The sequence below is a fragment of the Fukomys damarensis genome, unplaced genomic scaffold (assembly GCF_012274545.1).
Source record: "Fukomys damarensis isolate Sample0158 unplaced genomic scaffold, DMR_v1.0_HiC HiC_scaffold_7, whole genome shotgun sequence".
NCBI lineage: Eukaryota > Metazoa > Chordata > Mammalia > Rodentia > Bathyergidae > Fukomys > Fukomys damarensis.
In genome coordinates this window covers 13824802-13846820 of record NW_022900919.1, presented here as the reverse complement: position 1 = coordinate 13846820, position 22019 = coordinate 13824802, and the positions used below count along the sequence as shown (strand labels likewise).

Genomic DNA, 22019 nt, shown 5'->3' with positions numbered 1-22019 from the left:
AGAAAAAAAAAAAAAAAAAAAAAAAAAAAAAAAATTAAAGAACTTGTATTACCTTGCCAACAGTAACAAAGAGATTACCTGTTAGCGTTATTCAACAAGTATTCAAAGAATGAATTCAGACATTAGAGTTCAGCAGATGGCCCTGTTTTACATAGGTAAGTATTTTGTCGTGTGAAACATCAGCAATACATCCTTTAAATAATAACGCTGATATAAAGGAAATGTTAGGTTCCTGATAAACTTCTGGAGCTGGTGGAATTCTAAGCCTGTGCTTTTTGTTTTGTTCTTCCATGTAGTAAGGAAGTAGTGATGTATAATGACTCTCCACAAAATGGAAAAGTGCTTCTCTCCAGGCTGACCACCCAGAACTAAAATGCCTGTCTTTAAGCCATACCTGTAAGGCCAGCAGGATGTGGGAAACTGGGTTTGATACGATTTTTAGCCATTGTGTGACTTGGAGATCGGCTGAGTACCTACTGTTCTCCTAGGAACACTGCAGTGAGTGAAAGTGGATGTGAGAAAGGAAAGTGAACCCAAATGGGCAAAATAATGCCAAGCCTTTAGGTGCTTTACTTGCTTACAGAAGAAGATAGCCCATTTGTCTAATACGGTTGTCTCTTTGACTTTTGGAATTAATTGTGGAATGTTCCAAGACACAGGTCTTGAAAATGAGTGCATTATCTCTTAGTGACTGTCAAAGGATTGTGTTTTTAAAAAAAAAATTTTTTTTTTGGTGCTGGCGATTGAACCGGGACTTCACACGTTGTCCAATGACCTATAAAGGAAGGAAGGAAGGCAGCAGAAGTGTTTTTGTAGGAACATGCTTATGAGAGACTAGTGGAATCTTGTGTGATGTTTTAAATGTGGACACCGTGTCTCTGTATTCATCATCCTCAGGCTGGAGTGCATAGCACGCGATGCTGAGCTGGTGGATAAGTCTGTGGCCGACCTGAAGCGCCTGGGAGAGCTGATTCACAACAGCTGTGTGTCAGCAATGCAGGAGTACGAAGATCAGCTGAAAGAAAACGCTAGCGAGGGTAAGGCAGCAAGTCCTCTTGCATGGTTCTTCAAGATCAGGTTCTGTGGATGGGTTTTCTTTTCCAAAGGGCTTTTGAGAACATACTTGTACTGTACACCACGTACAGCTCATACTTTGAGGGCTGTATTCTGAGCTGCCTTTCTGTGAGCTCAGTGTTCTGAAATGCCAAAGACCAGCTACCCACACATGAAGTGGATTTGCAGAAGGTATAGATCGATGAACAAAGTGAAATGGTTTCTTTTATGTTGGTATGAAAGTGTAAAATTGGTTTGACTGAAGTAAAGACTGGAAGGTCAGCACCAAGTGGATGCCTCTGTGTTCTGCGTGCAAGTGAGGGGTAGTATAGACATCATCCTTTGTGTGTACATATACTGTTTCATTGTGGCAAATGAAAATAATTCAGAGAAATAATTGAAATAAAACATTATATGAATATTATAAAAATTTTTGTTACATTGAGATTTTCATGCCACTGGAATTGATTGTACCTGGATTGGATATAAAATGTGTTTTCTCTTAGACCTCAGAGAGTGTTTTTGCCTGACCTGTGTGGTGGCTTAAAAGGAAGAGGTGTAGGGGTGCTTGTAATGAGGGAGCTCAGAAGTCACCAGTACACAAGTGAAGGTGCCTTTTCCAGACTGCGGTTAACGTGTGCTATTTCCCCCTTTCTTTTGTTCCTGTTTACTGTGCTGAGTAAGGCCACCCTTCAGAGGCTCTTTTGGTGCCCAGGCCCCGGAGGCAGCCAGATTTCTAGAATTTTGGATTTGGTTTTTCTTAGCTACAAGATCTTGGACGAGATACATTCTCACTCCTCTCTTATGTGCACAGTGGTATAATAGGAAGCAAAGGGTTTTGATGATTACTTGAATAAGACTATATAGTGTCTGGCTTGTGGTTTTAGCTATTATTAAGAAATGAGTATTTGTGCTTTGATATTTTATTTTTAAGGATATTTTTGAAATTAATAGAATTTAAGAATATTTCAGATACAGTAACAACTTTTTTATGGTGAAGTAAAAAAAACCTCTTAAAACTTAACTTTTTGTAAAAGAAGCTTAAATAGTTTGAATAGTTTGGACAGTGATAAAAATATGTGCTTTTATAGCATCCAGAATATACCTAACACTAACTTTGAACTTGGATTGTTTCTTCTTTGCTATTGTTGTGAATACATAACATTTACATGGCTCAAAATTGAAGAAACACGTGTCCCCGTTTTTGTCATCTTTTTTGAGAAATTTAAAAGTGTACATTTTTTACAAAAAATACTTTTCCACTTTGAACACAAATCAAAGATAGTGTAGTACACCCACTACTCTGTTCCTTGCTATTTCAATCTCATATCTTATTACAGCCCCTTTCTCTCTGCATCCTTATTTATTTATTTATTTTTGGTACTGGGGATAAAACTCCTGTCCTTGGTGCTTGCGAGGCAGATGGCAGAACCACTGAGCCAAACCCCCGGCCCTCCATTCTTTACTTTTTTACTTATGTTCACATTCTGGATCTGACTGATTGCTTCCTCTTGGCATTGTATGCTTTGTTTTCCCTAAATTTGTATTTCCTGTAAACTGGTTATTTAGCATATTTTGAATCCATGCTGATATTTCCATTTCTATTGGAAGATTCTTGATATTGTTCCTAAAATATTAATATAATTATGTTTGTTTTGTTTTCTATTATATACACTTCAAAATAGCGATACCAATCTTACTGTTATTAGCAAGACTATCAAATGCAAAGTTTGATTTCCTTGTTTAGCTTTTTAACTTAGAATACATCTTACTCAACATTTTGTCAAAATACTGTGTTTTAAAATTATTTGAACTTTTCTGTTGGTTATTACATCATCAACTTAATTTGCATACTCCTGTTTTCATTTATTTTTAACTTTTAGGAATCACTTTTAATGATTTAACTTTTTTGATTGTATAGAACATTTACATAATCCAAAATTAAAACTATAAAATGGTTTATGTGGAATATCTTGCTCTCATATTTACTTCCTACCCCTGTTCTCTTCCTTCAGTCACCATTCCTAGTAATTTTACATTTATTATTCTATTGCTCCTTTTTAAAAATTTAAATACAATGTGTGTGTTTCTCATCTTACTCACAAGAGAACATACTTGATTACTTTCACTTCTAGGCGATCGTGGCTTCTTTGCCAGTTGCCCAGTGTCCTGCCATGTGATAGATGGCAGTTCATCTTTTTGTCCCTTAGTAATGAATATGTGGGTTGGCAGTCTTTTGCCATATAAATAAAGCCACAAGGAATAAATGTGATCTGATGAATATGCTCTTTTATATCTCTACCAGCAAGTTTTTGGTGTGGATAACCCTATTTCTAAAAATAGTGTTGCTGGATCCTGAGGGGAAATACATACATACAAGGTTATCCAACAATACATGGAATGTTTACATTTTGAAAATGCATTCTAGTAAAAGACATATGGTCATCAGTCCATCTGACCTGAAACACACTGTCATTCGTGCCACTTTCCGAAGTAGGTAGTTCTGGAAGTTCTCTTTCATGGATGTCTTTATCAGATGTGATAAGAAATATGATGAATGCTACTGCTGCCAGTGGAAAGGGACCCTTGGGACAATGTCTGTCTTATTCACTGGATCTGGACTGTGTGAATTCTGGCTCTTTTTCAAAGGCAGAATGACCATGAAATGTAAATGTTGGGAATTGATTCATGACCTTGAGGCAGCCGTGACAATGTGACTAAAGACGCTCAGCTCACAACAGAAGACTCCTGGAACTGCTTCAGAAAGTGGCAAGAAGGATGGGATGTGTGTTTGAAGTGAGGCTATCATTTTGAGGGGCATTAATGGCAACCTGCCTTTTACTGTAATAAATGTTCAAACTTAAACATTTATTGTGGTTTTTATCATACTTCATGTGTACTTTGCTTTGAGTTTGCCAAGTTCTCCATCATGTGTCTGTTGTCATTTATGTAATCACCAGTAGTGTTTGTTAGTTTCTGTGTACAAGCCTCACAAATAGTATATATTGTTAATGTTTGGATTTTTTTCTAGCCTGATAGGTAAAGAATAAATACTGTCATATATTCTTTTTTTTTAATGAGCAAGAGTACACATTTCTTATAAGGAACAACAGTTTTCACATATTTTGCCATTCTTCTGTTGAGGATTTTTTTTTTTTTTTTTTTGGTTTTTTGAGACAGGGTCTCACTATGTAGTTGAGACTGATCTGGAACTCACTATGTAGCCCACACAGTGATCCTTCTGCCTCAGCCTCCCGTGTGCTGGGATTACAGGCATATGTGCCACCACACCCGGCTTGTTGAAAATAGTTTTAAACAAGTGACATTATCTTACAGTTTTTGACTTTGACTCTTTAGAGTGACATGGTTTTAATTTCACTTCTAGGATCATTATAATTTCAAGTATAGATGAAGGTAAACTTTTCATGCCAACCTTTGTGTCTTACTCATCTTCTCATCGCTAGGACACAATAGCTGACATCCACAAATTTTAGAGGAGCGGTTTATTTGGGCTCACAGCCCGTGAGAATTTAGTCCATAGTTGATTGGGTCCAGGATGGCATGGCAGGGGGACATGGTGGACAGGAAGCAGAGGATCAAGGAGGAGCCAGGAAGGGCGGTGCAGCCTTCTGTGTCACACCCACAGAGACCCGCCTCTTCGGATCAGGCCTCACTTCCTAACAGCAGTTAATCAAGTCACCTTCCAAAGGTCTGTCTATGGTAACATGAGGCTTTGGGGGCCATCTAGATATAAATCATAATACTTGATCATTTCATCGTGTTGAGTGTTAACATAATCCCATACTTCCTCAGTAATGATGTTTTGAAGATCAAGTGTAAATCATCTTTAAAATACTTGAGTTATTAAAGCTTTGATAATGGGATTGATAGGAAAACAAAAGGAATAAACTTCAGCATTAAGATGATCTTCTTTTTATTTTATGACCTGAAGATTAAAACACAATTACAAACATCAGTGTACTAAAAAACCGTAAATGTTAAAAAATGGAATTGTTTAAAGTCTATTTTACAAATGTTGAGAAAAGTTTTTTGTCTTAAGGATTGTAAACTTTAAACTTCATAATCAGGATTCAGGATTTGGTGATAACATGTTTTCTGTGAAACTTCAACTAGTTTTTATGTAAGTAATATAAAATTTTATCCTTTAGGGAAAGGTCCTGGAAAAAGGAGAGGCCCGACAATCAAGATATCTGGAGTCCAGGTTAATGTGAAATCCATTATCCAACATGAGGAAGAGTTTGAAATGCTGCATAAATCTATCCCTCTGGACCCTGAAGAAAAAAAAAAGTGAGTGTTTTGTGTACATGCATGGATGACATTGGAGGTCACAGTTGTGTGTCATTACTGTCTCTTGTAACATCAGAAAAGGTCCCTTTGTAATGCTCTTCTGTTTTGAAACCTCTAGGTACTGCCTAACCTGTCGGGTCAAAGCTGCACACTTTGATGTAGAGTGGGGAGTGGAGGATGACTCTCGCCTGCTGCTGGGAATTTACGAGCATGGCTATGGAAACTGGGAGTTAATTAAGACAGACCCAGAGCTGAAACTGACCGACAAAGTAAGGAGCTCTGCTAGCGATTTCTAGAAGATGTGTTGTATACTGTTTTTACCTCGATTACTTACTTTCAACTTTTTTTAAGAAGGGGGGATGAGATTGGATAGTAATATAATAGCAAGTTCCTGGGATTTCTTATCCTTGGAAGTGTTACCATCTTTTTTGGACTGTTTTTGGACAATAAAGAGAGAGACAGTAACCAGGTGAAATTTTGGGGTAATTCTAGGAGAAATCTTAAAATTCTCATACTTATTTTAGGTCAGATTTCATTACAACAAATACCAGGGTAACCAGCATTCGTGGGCCTTTGTTTTTGGCCATTTGTTTAAAAGTGTACTTGGGACAGCCATATTTCAGTTCTACACACAAAGAATGAGCATCACCTTGGTATTTTTGTAGTGGATTTAAATTTTGCTTCTCCCACAAAATCGAGCCTCCCACCCTATCTGCTGCAAGTAACAAGGCCGTGGTTAGAGCAATAAGCAAGGAAAGCTGACTGACTCAAATTTAGTTGGATTCGCTCCATGCTCTGCTCCTAGCAGGGCTTTCCCTGGCACGTCAGAGCACGCTCATCCCATCCGGGGTGTAGGAGGGTGACAGCACCCTGCCACGAGCACTGAGACCACATCCAGTCCGGCCCGAGCAGCTCAGCTGTGGTAGCAGGGAATGGATCCTGTCCTGGCATAGCTCAGTGCTCTCCGGCAATGCTCTAAGAAGCATTTTCAATCTAAAATGAAGCTTTAACCTAGCTCCAGGGATTCCCTGCTCCTGGAAGGAGGAAATCCACGCCGGCTGGGATGCTCTAGCAGATGAAGCCACAAGCCCCTCCTACCTGAGTTGTTCTACCCTGTTAACAGCACAGGTAGGAGCCAGTGGGAGAGCTGGATTTCTCCATCCCATTTTGTAAAGTGAGAACGGCTCATGAGGGATTTTCAGTGACTGGGAGCCATGAACATGAGAATAGGATCTGAGGCTTATCTGTGTTCTGGGTGGTTGGGGAGGGAAAGGACAGCACTGAGCATTTTGTCGTGTTTATTGATTCACTAACCGGGGTGTGGGTGGTGGCGGGTGCTTCTCTCCCTTTCCTGTCGAAGATTCTGCCTGTGGAGACAGATAAAAAGCCTCAAGGGAAGCAGCTACAGAACCGAGCGGACTATTTGCTGAAGCTGCTGAGGAAGGGCCTGGAGAAGAAGGGGGCCGTGGCAGGTGGGGAGGAGGTAGGTGCACTGCAGCTGGGTGTTCCTCAGGGGCCGTGGCTCCATCCCTGCAGAGCTGGGGGATGAGATGCCCTGTGGGGCGTTGCACAGCGTGCTGCCTGGTCATGGCTGTTCTGCTTTGCAGGCTCCATGGTGGTAGTTTGGCTGGTGAGAACAGAAATACTTGTTTAATAATTAACCTCGACACCTTGGCATGGTTCTTCCAAAAGCCATTTCCTTCAAATCTTGTCCAAAATAATCCGTCTTTCACCATTGGAACTGATCCAGATGTACTGATACTGTTTCTGGCTCCCTCAGTTTTGGAACATGATTCCAGTTATTATATTAAATACCAAAGGGTTTGCCTGTCATTATATTTAAGGGAGCTGCTTGTGCTGGTGGATTCCAGCAGTAAGATGGGCAGTTGGTGTCCATAGTTTATTTCAGAAACTGGACTTAATTACAGTTATCTTACTGGCTCAGTGGAAAATGCCAACTAAGTTGCTAATGAATTCTTCTGAACTTTATCCCCTTTTATTTCTCCAACTTAGTATTTCAGTGCAGGCCTAGAAAGATGGTGTCACAGTTAGGAGATCTGTAAGTTGTGTTCTGTACTAGCAGCTTTTGTGTGTGCATGTGCCTGAAGTGCTCTCAAGCTGTGCCATTTGTATTAGTTGCCTTGCATTGTAAGTCAAAGAAATTGTATTTAAAAGGTCACCACAGCCCCAATCCTTGCTGTTTTTCGAATAATAATGTTATAGGATTTAGTATCATTCTTCGGAGAATGTGGTGAAAATGTTACCTGTTAGGTCTAGAAAGACAGATTGGATCATGTTTGTACTTATTTTAGATTATTATATTTGATTTAGTAGATAAACAGTATTTTAACCTTTTCCTTATTTTAAGATGTAGCTTGTTTCCCAGTTTTTCAGTTTATCATCTTTAATGTTATTTTTAATTGTATCTTTATATGTAGAGTGTTTTCTTCCCCCTTTTTTGAATTTTTTCTTTTGGTTGAGATGAATTTTATGTTTAGGCATGGATTTTAGCTTTATTCATGCCAAAAACTAGAATCAATAGGTTCAGGGAGTTTTTAATGTGGTTTAGGAAGCAGATAGGGCCTGTAGGGTTTATTTTCCTTTCCTCCAGATAAATTTGGTTGACTCCTGATTTCTCTGAATTTTCTTCCTTTGAATTATATGGATGCTAGCACTTGAGAATGTCAAAATGTTATTATTTAGTTCTGCTTTTTTTTTTCAGTTTTTTGAGACAAATCTCACTATGTAGTTGAGACTGACCTGGAACTCACTTTGTAGCCCAGGCTGGTCTCGGACTCACAGCGATCCTCCTGACTCAGCCTCCCGAGTGCTGGGATTACAGGCATGCGCCACCACGCCTTAGTGTAGTTATGCTTTTGAAAAAAGTCTTCATTTGTAGTTTTATCAGCCTTTTTTTTTTCTTTCCAGGCCAAATTAAAGAAGCGGAAGCCTCGAGTAAAGAAGGAAAACAAAGCACCCAGGTTGAAAGATGAACATGGAATTGAGTTTTCCTCTCCCAGACACTCAGATAATCCATCAGAAGAGGGAGAAGTGAAGGTGTGAGCTGATTTCATCTGGGGGTCTTATGGTATAAAGTCCTGTGATGTGTTTGGTTCACATGTAGAATAAGTACACTTTGTGTATTTTTGCTCAACCTGTCAGAGAAAGTGTAGTGTTCATTTATGTCAGCGATTACAAATTCATACATAGCATTAGTAATGAGAACCATGGAAATTTTAGTGATAAATGGCTATTGATATTTAGCTTCAGTTTTGGAAAGTGGAGGGGCTATGGAGATAATGCCTAATATGAAGAGGCAGCTACTGAGCAGTTTAGTAGGCCCAAATAAAAGTCCTCTGTGGGTCAGGTTTGGCCCAAGTCCTACCAGGGTTTTATTATGTATGTATGTACGTACATACGTATACGTACCAGGGATCAAGCTCAGGACCTTGCGTTTGCTAGGCAGGCATGGTGCCACTAACTTATTTATTTTTGACACAAGGTCTCGCTATGTAGTCCAGGCTGGTCTTGAGCTCACTGTGTAGTCCAGGCTGGCCTTGAGCTTGTGGCGATCCTCCTGCCTCAGCCTCCCACATGCTGGGACTATAGGTGGTGCCATCACACCCAGCTCTTACCAGTTTTTAACCTCTGGTCTGAGTTAAGTAAAAAGTAAATTGGTGTCATTGAATGTGTTGTGTCACTGAGATGCAACCTTATGGGGTTTTATTTTGTTGCTCTTAAAGTGTAACTGTACTTTCAGATTAGCTCAGGGTGAGCATCGGGGAGGTACAGGAACTAATATGCATGAACTCAAATATTAATAACCTTATCAATTACTAGCTGACTGTGGATAGAAATACAGCCTCTTCAGCCTCAGTTGTTTTCTGTCTGTGAAATGGGGATGATAATGCATTTTCAGGTGGGATGCAGTTCTGGGGATCAAACTCAGGGCCTTGCACATGCTAGGCAAATGCTGTACCATTGAACTATACTCCTAGCTTAATAATGCCTATCTTAAAGCGTTGCTGTGAGGAGTAACAGAGGTGACATAAGTAAAGCGCATCTGCCTATGAGTGCTTAACTGGTTAGTACTAAAGGGTTGAGACTTGTGCATGCAAGTACTTCAACGTTCTGTGTTTGGGAACAATCTTCTAGACACGGAATGAGCCATTGGGGGCAGTACTTCTTTTCCCAAGAAGTAAATAAGTAAATAGAAGGTTCATAGCAAAAATTCATAGTTCTATTTGTTTCCTAGGATGATGGCTTAGAAAAAAGTCCAGTGAAAAAAAAACAGAAGAAGAAAGAGAACAAAGAGAACAAAGAGAAACAAATGAGTTCTAGGAAAGACAAAGAAGGGGACAAAGAAAGGAAGAAGTCAAAAGATAAGAAAGAGAAGGTATTGATGCTGTTTTCCTTATGAAGATACCCAGAGGTTAGAAGTTCCTATTTAGATTTAGATATAGAGTGGGCTTTGTGCACCCGGATATCGTTGTTAGGTGAGTTTATTCAAGAAGAAAGGATGGAGCTGTGGAAGGCTGCCTGCACCCTTCCTTGTAGAGAGAGCAGGAATTTGGCAACTTCTGTGGTGTTCTTTAGTACAGAAGGTCTTTATTTGTTATTTTATTACCTATGGGGGAGAGCTGTGGTGTTTAGAATAGGATAGGACAGGGGTGTGAATGTACTCGTACAGGTGTCTACTTGAAGAATGTTGTTCGCTTTGTGTTAGAAGAGGGCAATCCATGAATGCATTTGGATATTTAAAGGGTGTAGGATTCCAAACAAATATTATCAAGTTACTGGAATAGACATGGATGAAAAGCCGTGGTGTTTCAAGTTGGGAGTTTTATGAAGTTCATTCCAAGCACAGAATTGGTACAGTGTTGCATGTCTGCTTGGTGACTTCTACAAACAAATTTTGCAGTTAACCTTAATATTTACCAAAGTGAACAAACATAAACCTGCTATAATTCCCCAATCCAATGGTAACTCTTGGTTTCTTACTGAGTAGCTTTGGAACATTATTCTTAATGAGTTTAGGTACAAATACAAAATTAAAATAAGATCAGACCATTTGGGTACTCTTTTCAGTGGGGAGAACAACTTTCCAAGTTGATAAATAAATGTTAAGATAACTTTTTTGTTTGTTGTTTTGTTTTTTGAGACAGGGTCTCACTATGTAGTTGAGACTGACCTGGAGCTCACTATGTAGCCCAGGCTGGTTTTGAACTCACAGTGGTCCTCCTGACTCAGCCTCCTGAGTGCTGGGGTTACAGGCGTGCGCCACCACACCTGGCTTAAGATAATTTTTAATGGATAAATTTTGTTTTGGTGGGACATTTTGCAAGCAACATAAATCTCTTGTATTGAAATTGCTTTCCAGGTTCTGTTGTTATAAATAGTACATACTGTAACACACACCTTTGCGTTTATGCTCCCTCACAAAGACATTCTTGCCAGGCATAACTGACTCACACCTATTCTCCTACCAGTCTAGAGGACTGAGGTAGGAGGATCCCAAGTTCAGCCCAGCCTGGGCAATAGCAACCTAGTGAGACACTGTCTGAAGAACATAAAAAATAAAAGGGCTGGGGACGTAACTGTGCAGAAGCCCTGGGTTCAATCCTTAGTTATTCTCCCTACTCTGTATCCCCCTAAAAAATATTCTTTTGTTTTTTAAAGTGAAATATTTGAACAATAAAGGCATAAAAACAGTTTAGCAAATATCTGTTATTTCCTGCTCCAGTATTACAAATGTTTGTATTTTTTTCATGGTTATTTCAGCTGGCTTTTTTGCTGATTAATGTAATTTGTATTTCATAAACACATTAGTAACTGCTGAAGCTCTCATCATTACTGCTTTTTCCTGACTGCATTCCTGTCATCCTTCTTCTCTTCATCCACTATTCTGAAGTCGGTGTGACACTTTCCTACCCATTCTTTCATGCTTGTAAGATTCATACTCCATAACCACAAAGCATACAATGTGCTGCATGTTTTTAAATGTTCCTACATAAAGTTATTGTATATATACTTTTGCAACCTTTTATTCTATGTAATTAATGAGATTTATCGTTGTTGATTCATGTAGATTTCAGTCACAGTAATTCAATAAATACTCTAAATTTCTAGATCAAGGGTAAGTTGTTAGTAAAAGTGACTTTCATGCTACTCTAGAGGTTCTGCCAGTTTGTAATTTTAACCTATTGGTGACATTTTTGGGCATTTTCTAGATGAAAGAATAGAAGCTCCCAAGTAGTGTTGATGAAATTGAAGTTGCAGTTTGGTATATTTAGAGGCGGAAATAAGGAACGATGTATAAGTAAGCTGTTAGTCTCATAGGTTTGTATAAAGTGAAGCTTTATATTTTCCCTCTGTAACAGTGCAACAGATAAGAAGTAGAGATTGCATAAGTGACAATGACTCCTTTTTTCTTTAAAGCCTAAAGGGGGTGATACCAAATCTTCAAATAAATCAAAGCGATCTCAGGGCCCTGTGCATATTACAGCAGGAAGTGAACCTGTCCCTATTGGAGAGGATGAAGATGATGATCTCGACCAGGAGACCTTCAGTATTGTAAGTCTGAAGCATGGGGATGCTGGGTCTGTACCACAGTCCTTGCTGTGTTGCTGCCCCTTGAAGATGGAGCCAGAGCTTCAGGGAGTATGTGTGTTGGTGTATTTTTTTTTTGGAATCACATCACTTTTGGTGCCTAAAGATTGTGTTCCAAACCAGGTTGGCAGAAAGAGACTTTCTTACTTGTTTTCTAGTGAGGAATACTTTAGGAATCCAATTTCATGTCTAGTGTTTGCAGTTGAAAAGTTTTTAGGAGCCCTCAGAGGCATTTTGGAATCAGGAGTGTTTTCCATGCCAGCCCCTGGAGTTACCATGCTGAACAGAAGAAAACTATCTTTGTAGACTTGACATCTGCATAGCAGAGAGAGATAACTGCATTAGTCATGTTGGTGCTGCTGTGAGGGGGTTGTGGAGGTGGAGGCCCTGGGAGGAGGGGATTTGACTGAGTCAACAAGAGTTAGGAACACTTAAGGAAGTTGTGTTTGAATTAGATCCTGGAGGAAGGGTAAAAGGTAATAGGAGAAGAGGCTGAGAAGAAAAGGCTAAGGCCAGGCAGCAGCGTGTACAAAAGCTGTGTGGCAGGAGCATTTAGGGTACATACGTGGATTTCCTTGTGCTGTAGATCTCCATGCCTAGCCCACCCCTGTTCTCTTCTGCCCAAACTTCCTGAGATGACACTGTCTTCTGAACTGGAAAGTACTTCTGCCTGTAGCAAGAAGTCGACTGTTGTTATAGTCTCCTCTCTCTCACCTCCCTTCTCGGTATTCTCTAAAACTTTCATGGTGTGTGTGTGTGTATTTCTTTGTGATTATTTCAGTCTGCACAATTCTCTTTTCTGCCTGTGAGCTTTCAGAGGGCAGGTACTGTGCTTTGTATGTAGTCCATTTAGATGCTAGAAGTATATCAGTCAGTGAATGAATTGCGTAAATGAATAAATTCATTGTCCCAGGTGTCTGCTCTGTTTTCCAGTTCCTCCTCAGCTCATTGTTTATAGATGAATATAATAGCTGATACTTCTGTGGCACCATTTAAAAAAAAATGTACATATTTATAAGCCAGGCACAGTAGCATGTGTACATAGCCTCAGCTATTCAGGAAGCTGAGGTGGGAGGATTAGATTGTATTTGATACTTGAGCCTAGGACTTTGAAACCAGCCTGAGTAAATAGCAAGAATGTGTCTCAGGCAATCAATATAGGCTCATTTAATCTTCTTTGTATCTTTTTTTTTTTGATACTGGGATTGAACTCATGTCCTTGCAAGGCAGCTACCGAACCACTGAGCTAAATCCCCAGCCCTCTTGCTTGTATCTTAATGAAATCTTTAAAAATACAGATAAATTTCAGGAATATAATAGGTGTTGGTATAGATATTATGAAGTTTTGCCTCATCTAAAATTTTTATTACTTATTATAGGGTTGAAGCTTCTGGTATTTCTTACTCTAAACCCATTTTCTTTCTTTCTTACCTCCCTGAAATAACCATGATTCTGAATTTGATTGTTATGCTTATGGGTCTTTTAGATTTTTACTACTTACCTCTGTTTGGCTGGCAATAGCTCATGTAAACAGCCAGGCACCATTGTGTGTTTTAGGTGTATAAAACAATCTTTGAGGTAGCTTATCTTCACTTTACATATTAAATAAGGTGAAAGCTTGAGTCTTTAACAGCTGTGCAACACAGCCTCCCATGTCTCTGTAAACAGCAAATAGCATTGCTTTCTATAGTTTAAAATCACACAGATGGGGGACTGGGGATTTAGCTCAGTGGTGCCGCTGCCTGCTCTGCAAGCACAAGGTCCTGAGTTTGATTCCCAGTACAAAAAAAAAACAAAAAACAAAAGCAACAATATAAATGGTACACTGCTTGTAACCTGTAACTTGCTTTCCCCTCACATTTTTGCTTTTGTTATTTTGAGATAGGATCTCACTAGGTAGCCAAGGCTGGCCTCAGACTCACAGTGATCCTCCTGCCTCAGCGTCCTGAGTGCTGGGATTACAGGTGTGTTCCACCATGCCTGGCTCCTCTTCACATTTTTGAGATCTGTCCAAATTACAGCATACATGGCTGTCATTTAAATACTTTATGTTACTCTATTTTATGACTTATGTAATTGATCCTTATTTCTCTAGATGGACATTGGTGTTTTCCCAATACTTGTTAACACAGATAGGCTGCAGTAAGATTATTAAAGGTATTTTCTTGTGCTTCTGTGCAGAGGCTTCTATATGGCATGTGGCTGGACCAGAAATGCTAGGTGCCCCATAGGTGTGCACATCTACAGTGTGTGGTGTGTTTTTATTTTGAGTCCTTTTTTGTACTTGAAATTTAACACTGAAAAATGCATAAGATCATAAGTGTGTAGCCATGGGAGTTACCACAAAATGATAGAAATTTTTGTAGAGTTTTCATTGTTACACAATTTCATGATCATGAAATTGTGATTGTGCTAGATACTCAGTGGCTGACAACCATATCCTACAATTCTGAGAAATTTTCTTGAATTATTTTGTACTAATTATGCTCTCCTGAAGTCCTCAGTTTTGTCTTTATGGAGTTATTTGTTTTGGGGTGTTATACTCTGGATATTAATCTCTAATTTTGTCTTTTTAAACTTTCCATTTCTGCTTTTTTACTTTCTGGGGGATAACCTCAACCTTTATTCCCCTGATTTCTTCTGAATTTTTCATTTCTTTTGTTACGCTTCATTTCCAAGATCTTTCCTCCTTTATAGTTCTCTCAGTATTTTTGTGTTTCTCTTTGTTTTCTGGAATTCATGTTAGAAACTTTCTTCACATGTCTTTGCCAGTCAATCCTCAGTTGTCTGCTTGTGTCTGAGAGTTTGGGACTAAACATCTGTTTGGGAGCCAAGCCAGTGGCTAGGGTTTTGATTGCTTTCTGGTTTTTTTTGTACCAGGGATCAAACTTGGGACCTTGCGCTTGCGAGGCAGGCTGTGGAACCACTAAGCTAAATCCCTGGCCCATTGATTGCTTTCATTGTAAGGGGATCTGGCCGAGGGCCTCGTGGGGAAACTTCCATTGAACCAGAGTTGACATTTTTCGTTCACCCTCTGGGGTTGTCAGATTTGTTAGCTCTCTCTTGATCTGCTAGCTAGAGAGTGAAGCCTGGCCTGCTTCCTTCTGGAATTTGATTCCTGGGTGGGTGGTGGTTCATGCATTAAGCATTTGATCTGATAAATCCTCTTTTCACGCTGCCCAGCCAGCCTAGAGCTGTTTCTTTTGTCCTTCTAGAGAAGCCTTTGTGTGTGTTGCAGAGTGCAGTTGGTGCTCCATGTCCGTTATGAATCTGGGAATCTGTTACTTCTTGGACTTTGTTTAAATCAGTCTCTGGTAACCCTCATCCCTATTTCCAGAAACATCTGGCCTTTGGGGGAGCATAGAGCAGGTTAGCTGTGGGGCTTAGGAGTTCATTTTCTCAGGTCTGTTGTCAATTCTCTATGTTGCCAGGAACTTTATAGGTAGTATTTTCTTTATGGGCTTATCTCTTTCGAAGATAATTTCTTTACTCAGCTTGTTAGTGTGGTTGGGGGAGAAAGAAAAAGATTTTTGTGGTCAGTGTACCGTCTTTTATCTGCAAGCCCTTTCTGTACTGTTTTCAAGACTAAAGGATTTGTTAATGTTTCCCTCTGCATGCACTATTTAGATAGTTCATGGCAGGACGTTTTCAGGTTAGGCCTGCAGTACTGTTTCCCATTTGACTTTCATAATTGCCTTGTGGGGCATCACCGTGGTCCTCCTGCAGATGACGAACTGTGTTTCAGACCAAGGGGTGTCATGTAACTCCAGGGAGTTCCCACAGCCCTTGCTCATCAGTTTTCTGAGACTGATACTGGACTCATTCCATCCCTCAGGCAGTACCTGCTCACCATTGCAGTGATTAAGTGGCATGAAGGTGGCAGTGTTTTGTCTGAGGGTGGATGATCGGGGAGGGCATGCTCTGTATTGGAGAAGGCTTCTTTCCTGCATGTGGCTCATGTCTCTGCTGTGTTGGTCTCTTCCAGTGTAAGGAGAGGATGAGGCCTGTGAAAAAGGCGCTGAAACAGCTGGACAAACCTGACAAGGGACTAAATGTACAAGAACAGCTCGAACACACACGGAACTGTCTGCTGAAAATCGGAGACCGGATAGCCGAGTGCCTTAAAGCCTACTCAGACCAGGAGCACGTCAAACTGTGGAGGAGGTAACTGACCTTGGCCTCTGGTCTGCCCAGTTCAGTTTGACAGTGTCCGGGTGGGTTTTGTTTACTAAGAGGTGGCAAAGCTATCTGGTGAGAACCTTTTTCCAAACACGATTCATCTATTATCAGCTTATCTGCAGGCTTTAACTTTCTTTTCATGAACTAGGCCATTCCACTGAAACTAGACTTTTGAAGGGGTGGGGTGATGTTGTTGATGTCATTGGTAAGAGGAAGACAGTGATGCTGGATTTGTGGCTCACTCTCAGAAGACCCTGTCTCTAAACCTGTAAAGGATAGAAATGATCTCGTGTAATTACCTGCCCACCTTGAGTTGATACTCAGATGTAATTATACCTACTACAAGTAATTGGTTGGTTCTATACCAATATATAAGGTAAAACAAAGATTAAAACCACAGAGAACTGTCAATTCCCCATTTATCTTCTTCCATAATGGTTAAAAAAACAATAGTAAATTGGTTCAATGTAGTTAATCTAGAACTTTAGTTTGTAAGGCATGGTTTTTATATATATTTATATTTAAACAGTTTGAGTGTTGTATATCTGAGATCCTTGGGACCAGACCATTTTCAGATTTTAGAATATTTATTCTTATTTAATAACGTACCTTTGGGGAGAAAATCCAGTTCATATTTGTGTTACACGTATAGCTTGAAGGTAATCACACTGTATTTTTTGTGCACCTGCATTTTGTCAGTGACCCCATCACATGAGGTCAGGTGTGGAATTTTCCACTTTGCTCTCAGGTCAGTACTCACATGGCTTAAGATACTCAGATTGAAGATGCTCAATATCACTTTTGATTTTTTTTTTAACCAGGGATAAAATTCAGGTCCTTGTGCTTGCGAGGCAGGCGGTAGCACCACTGAGTTAAATCCCTGGCCCATAAGCTTTAAATTATGATTTTTTTTTTTGTACTGGAGATCAAACTTGGGTCCTTGTGCTTGTGAGGCAGGTGCTGGAACCACTGAGCTAAATCCCTGGCCCACTTTTGTTATTTTGAGGAGATATGGCTGGCATTTGTAAAAGACAATTGTAACATGAAGTTTCTTTCCATAAACCTCCGCTACTTTGAACCCAGGTACTTTATGTTCAGTGAAATTACCTTTCTCATCCAGTTTATTTAAACCATGGTCTCACTGTGTAGCCCAGGCTGGCCTTGAACTCAAGATTGTGTTGCCTCAACCACCTGAGTGCTGGCATTACAGGTGTACACTGTCATGCACAGATTGGTTTTAAAAATGAGAAATGGCTTTAAGAAAAGTTCTCCATAGAAATAAAATAGTTTTTAAAATGCTATTTCCTTTCTTCTTAGCAGTGTTAGCAACTTCCTCCTTTACCTAGAGCATACGGCTTCCTTTTTACCTGAACAGAAGACAGCAAAATATCCTCCTAGTGCATAAGTTCATGAAGGCTTCCTACTGTGCACTTGGGTATGCCTGTGTGGCCTGCCTGGGATGTACCCCAGTAATATTTGATTTTGGCTAGCAGTAGGTCATACAAAAGTCCTTAGGAGTCAAAAATAGTATAAGGTAAGACTTCTGGGAGACTGGCCATCACAAGTGATAAATGCAAGATCAGATAATGCAGATTCCAAGAACAAGATACCTACAGAAAGGAGTCAGGGAGGGAGGTCTTCTGAGAGGTAGGCAGGTGCACTGCAGCTGCTCATAGACAAGCTGGTGGAACTGCTTGGATGAGCAGGGCTCTCAGGCTTCAGCAAAAGTTTGAAAGTGGGACAGCGAGGAGTTGGATGTGTTGACACATGTCTGTGATCCCAGCACCCAGGAGGCTGAGACGGGTTGTTGAAAGTTGGAGGACAGCTTAAGCTATAGAGTGAGTTCAGGGTTGGTGTAATTTACATAGACTTGGTCTCTAAAAAAATGTAAAACCTTCAACCCCATCTCCAAGGAAGAAAGGAGAGGCAGTGAGAATGAGAGGTATTTAGTACTTAAAGGCAATTTGTTCAAAAGAGTGAACCTCTTTATAGGAGACCTTAGCAAAGTAAATGGCTTTCCACCTGACACAGTAGATTTGTTGTTAGGGAACCTGTACAGGTGTTCTGTCAAGGGCATGGAATGGAGAAACTGCCCACTGGGAAGCTTGAAGTGGTGTGAGACTCTCCCACACACGGTACCTACACCTGCTTAGTCCTGTACCGTCCCTACAGTGCAGTGGTGCCATCAGGGAGAACATGGTGGCATTAGGAGGAGCCACTGAGAGTTTAAGAGACATGTCAGGCTTGGAGGTGATAACTCGGAGGAAAGAAGGGTGGCGACACAGAGATGACAAGTAAATGGAGATTCCAGCCTAGGAAATGGCACTGAAGATGGATTGAAAACAGAGAAGGCAGAGAGGAAAACTTAAAGGGCTGCAGTAGCAGATGCCACTGATGTAAATTTGGGGGTTTGACTGTTGACAGAACCTGGGTCTCAAGACCTTTTAGTCCATTTCTTTTGGTAGAAGTGTAAAAGTTGTTGAGAATGTTCCCATAACTTCAGTTTCTACAGTTGGAGAGTATTCCACAGCAAAAAAATTTTTTTCTTTCCGGTTCTGCCAGAAGGCCTTTATTACATCATAAAAGCAACACCAGGCACTAGGTCTTGCAAAATAGGTGCTGACCAACTCTAACCTTTCTAAAGATAAAAATACATGACAACATTTGTAAGGTTTCAATGAACAAAAAGTTAAATACAAACTTTCATATGCAAAATAGACTATTACAACTGGCGACCTCAGAGCCAAGTACTAAATCTTCCACAGACTCTGTTGGGGGGCACTGAGGATGGGGGAGGGGTAGGGATCGTAATGAATACAAAACTTAATTTTAGCTTAGTTTATAAAAAAAAAAAAAATCTGTGTAGAAAAATAGCTTCCAATTGAATAGTATCTTTTGAAATAAAGAGTTCAGGCCAGCCCTTAAGATTCCGAGGTTTACACTCAGCCGGATCCGGGACAAAGTGAAGATGTAGGGTTTACGGTTACTTGGAATCCAGTCTCAAGAGTGCTCTGTGTTGCCTGCTGACCATGACACACTTCTGGACTCCCGCGGAGAACCAGAGCCCCACAGCTACAGCCACTCTGCCATGGCACGGGGCCATGCAGCCATGTCAGACTCGCTCTGCAGCAAAATCAAATAGTTTGGCATGTGTAAAGTGAATAAAAAATTACTGGGCTAATTCTCTAATTACCAAGACTGTTAATTTTTTTTTTTTTTTTTTAAGAAACCTATGGATTTTTGTTTCCAAGTTTACAGAATTTGATGCTCGAAAACTACATAAGTTATACAAGATGGCTCATAAGAAAAGATCTCAAGAAGAGGAGGTAAATTACAGATTTAATCCTGCTTGTTGGTTTTTGAGGAGTAGGGATGATAGGATTGTGGGTTATCACTGCTTGCTGTACAGATAGAGGTGCAGGTCCTAGCTAGGTAATGAAAGCTGCCCCCAGAGCACAGTGTGTGGACTGCAGCCCATCTCATCCTGTATAGTGTGCTCTTGCACTGTGTTAAGTGGAGAGTTTCTCAGTATATCCCACAGTACTCACATGGCAAGACTACTGCTTATAGGGTGAGTAGGCTATATGTTGGAGCCAGGGTTTTAAGATTGTGAGAAGGATTCATTACCTTGTGTTCTCATATTCATTTATTCAGCAGGTCTCCTCTTCTGTGTGCACATGTCTTACGGTAGCTTGAAAATGTGGCTCCTAATAGATAGCAGGATTCTGCGCAGAAAATACTTTTCCTGTTCTTTGCTGGGCTGTGTACTTGCTGTTGTCCAAATGTTTGTATTTAGAGGGGTCCCAGCTGCTCCCTTCAAGAAGCACACGTGAGAAGGTGCCAGAGGTGCTGAAGTGACCTGCTGCAGGGCACGGCGGTGTGAAGATCCGCTGACTTGCTGTGTGGGCCCCACACAGAGCATCCATGTAGGGCCAGTCCAGAACACTGATGTGTGAGCTCCGTGGAGCAGAGATTCTGTCTCATCTCCTGCTGCTGCCTCAGTGCTTGGAGTGGTGCCTGGGGCAAGATCACACTCGGATGTATTTGTTGTGTGAGCTTAGGGTGTTCCCAGTGCTCTGCTGGCTTAGAAGCAATAACCTCAGGTGGTTTACAGTTTAACTCAAAAGAGTATGCTGTAGGGCTGGGGATTTAGCTCAGTGGTTCTGCCACCTGCCTCGCAATCACAAGGACCCGAGTTTGATCCCCATTACCAAAAAAATAGTATGCTATAGCAGTATTATAGAGGAATAATGTACTAATACACTATTAATGCAGAATTTATATATTGTAAAAAAGGTCTCTGAAAGAAGTCAGAAGCGGCCAGAAGAGGGAACAGAATTTTGGGAAAGACCCTTAGGAGTGAAAGTTAGAATAAAGGTCTGAAGTTGGGAGCATAATGGTAAAGGGCTTCATTACTTATCAGATGTTAGTATGATTTAAAAAATAGTGATATCGGGGGCTGGGGATTTAGCTCAGTGGTTTGGTGGCCTGCCTTGCAAGCCCAAGGACCTGAGTTCGATCCCCGGCACCCCCCAAAAAAAAGTGATATCCTACTAGTTGGGAGATAAATTGTCATAAAATTTTTGGAGGATAGTTTTAGAGATAGTTCAAAAGATAACATATAATTCTGCTCTTTACCATTTAATTTAAACATGTATCTAATGGAAATGACTTAGAAGACCAACAGTAAGAAATAGGTTAAATAGATTGTGCTATGGGATGATTTTTGCAAATATATTAAGTGGAAAACAATACTAAATAATGTTTTTGCATTATTATCTGTATAAACACGCAAAAAGCTTAACAGTCATTTCCTTGGTGATTAGATTTTAGGACAATTTTCATTTCTGTTTGTTCATTTTATGATGCATTCATTCATTCTTTCATTTATTTGGTACTGGGGATTGAACTCGTGTCCTTGCGCTTATGAAGCAGGCACTGGAACCACTGAGCTAGATCCGCAGCCCTTGATTGCTTTTGTATTGAGCATTTTACTTGTGTGATAAAAGAGTAAAGTTACTCCAGTCTTTTGCTCTTTAGCTTGATGGTTTGGTGTAGAAACTAGTTCTCCCTGGGAGGTCAGAGATTGCTCTAGGTGGCTGGGAAACTTGGCAGTCCTGGTTTCTCATGGTCCTGGATGGTTCTGTGAGATGCTGACAGCCGGGTTGCTGGTTCCCTCATGCCCAGCGGCTCTTGCCAGTCCTGCCTGCATTCTCACCAGCACTTGCCAGTGGAGGTTGGTTTTCCTGCTGGGATGTAGTAGGTTAAACTCAGCTAATGGATCTCTGTTAGGCTGAAGAGCTTCTTGGAAGTGACAAGCATATCTTGTTAAGAAGGTAATAAAGCTTACGTTAAAAGTCAGGAATGCAGGAAAGTATTTAGAGATAAGGTCTTTATTTTATACTCAGGAATTAAACGTGGCGCCTTGAGATGTTTTGGTTTTCCTTTACAGGAACAAAGGAAGAAAGATGACATGATTGGTGGTAAGAAACCATTTCGACCAGAGGCCTCGAGTTCAAGTCGGGATTCTCTGCTATCTCAGTCTCATACCTCACACAGCCTTCACCCTCAGAAGCCTCATTTGCCTGCCTCCCATGGCCCACAAATGCACGGACACCCAAGAGATAACTACAGTCACCCCAACAAAAGACATTTTAATGCAGGTAGGCCATTAAGTATAACTTTAAAAGAAGTGCCAAAAACTCCCAGTCATTTCATTTTCCAAAGACTACAGATGGACCTTTGTGCTTTATTTGTCTCCAAGACTTTATTTTCTTCTCTTTCTTGGTGACATAAAGCATGAAATAAAGATCCAAAAGACTTTCTCTACTTTTCAGAAAAACATAGATCCCATAAATAAAAGACAAATG

At 40.3% G+C, this 22019-nt stretch overlaps 1 protein-coding gene across 4 annotated transcripts in view; it reads left to right on the top strand.

The window, feature by feature from the left end:
- Positions 1-22019, top strand: part of Chd2 (chromodomain helicase DNA binding protein 2) — a 129404-nt gene that overhangs the window by 84145 nt on the left and 23240 nt on the right. For 3 of the 4 annotated variants that reach the window (XM_010621003.3, XM_010621004.3, XM_010621006.3), the window contains 10 exons: positions 898-1037; positions 5223-5361; positions 5480-5630; positions 6722-6844; positions 8290-8418; positions 9617-9757; positions 11800-11934; positions 15956-16134; positions 19376-19475; positions 21602-21812. In XM_010621003.3, coding sequence (XP_010619305.1) covers positions 898-1037; positions 5223-5361; positions 5480-5630; positions 6722-6844; positions 8290-8418; positions 9617-9757; positions 11800-11934; positions 15956-16134; positions 19376-19475; positions 21602-21812 — 1448 coding nt within the window. The remainder of the gene's footprint in view (positions 1-897; positions 1038-5222; positions 5362-5479; positions 5631-6721; positions 6845-8289; positions 8419-9616; positions 9758-11799; positions 11935-15955; positions 16135-19375; positions 19476-21601; positions 21813-22019) is intronic. The other variant, XM_010621005.3, reaches the window with a different exon arrangement.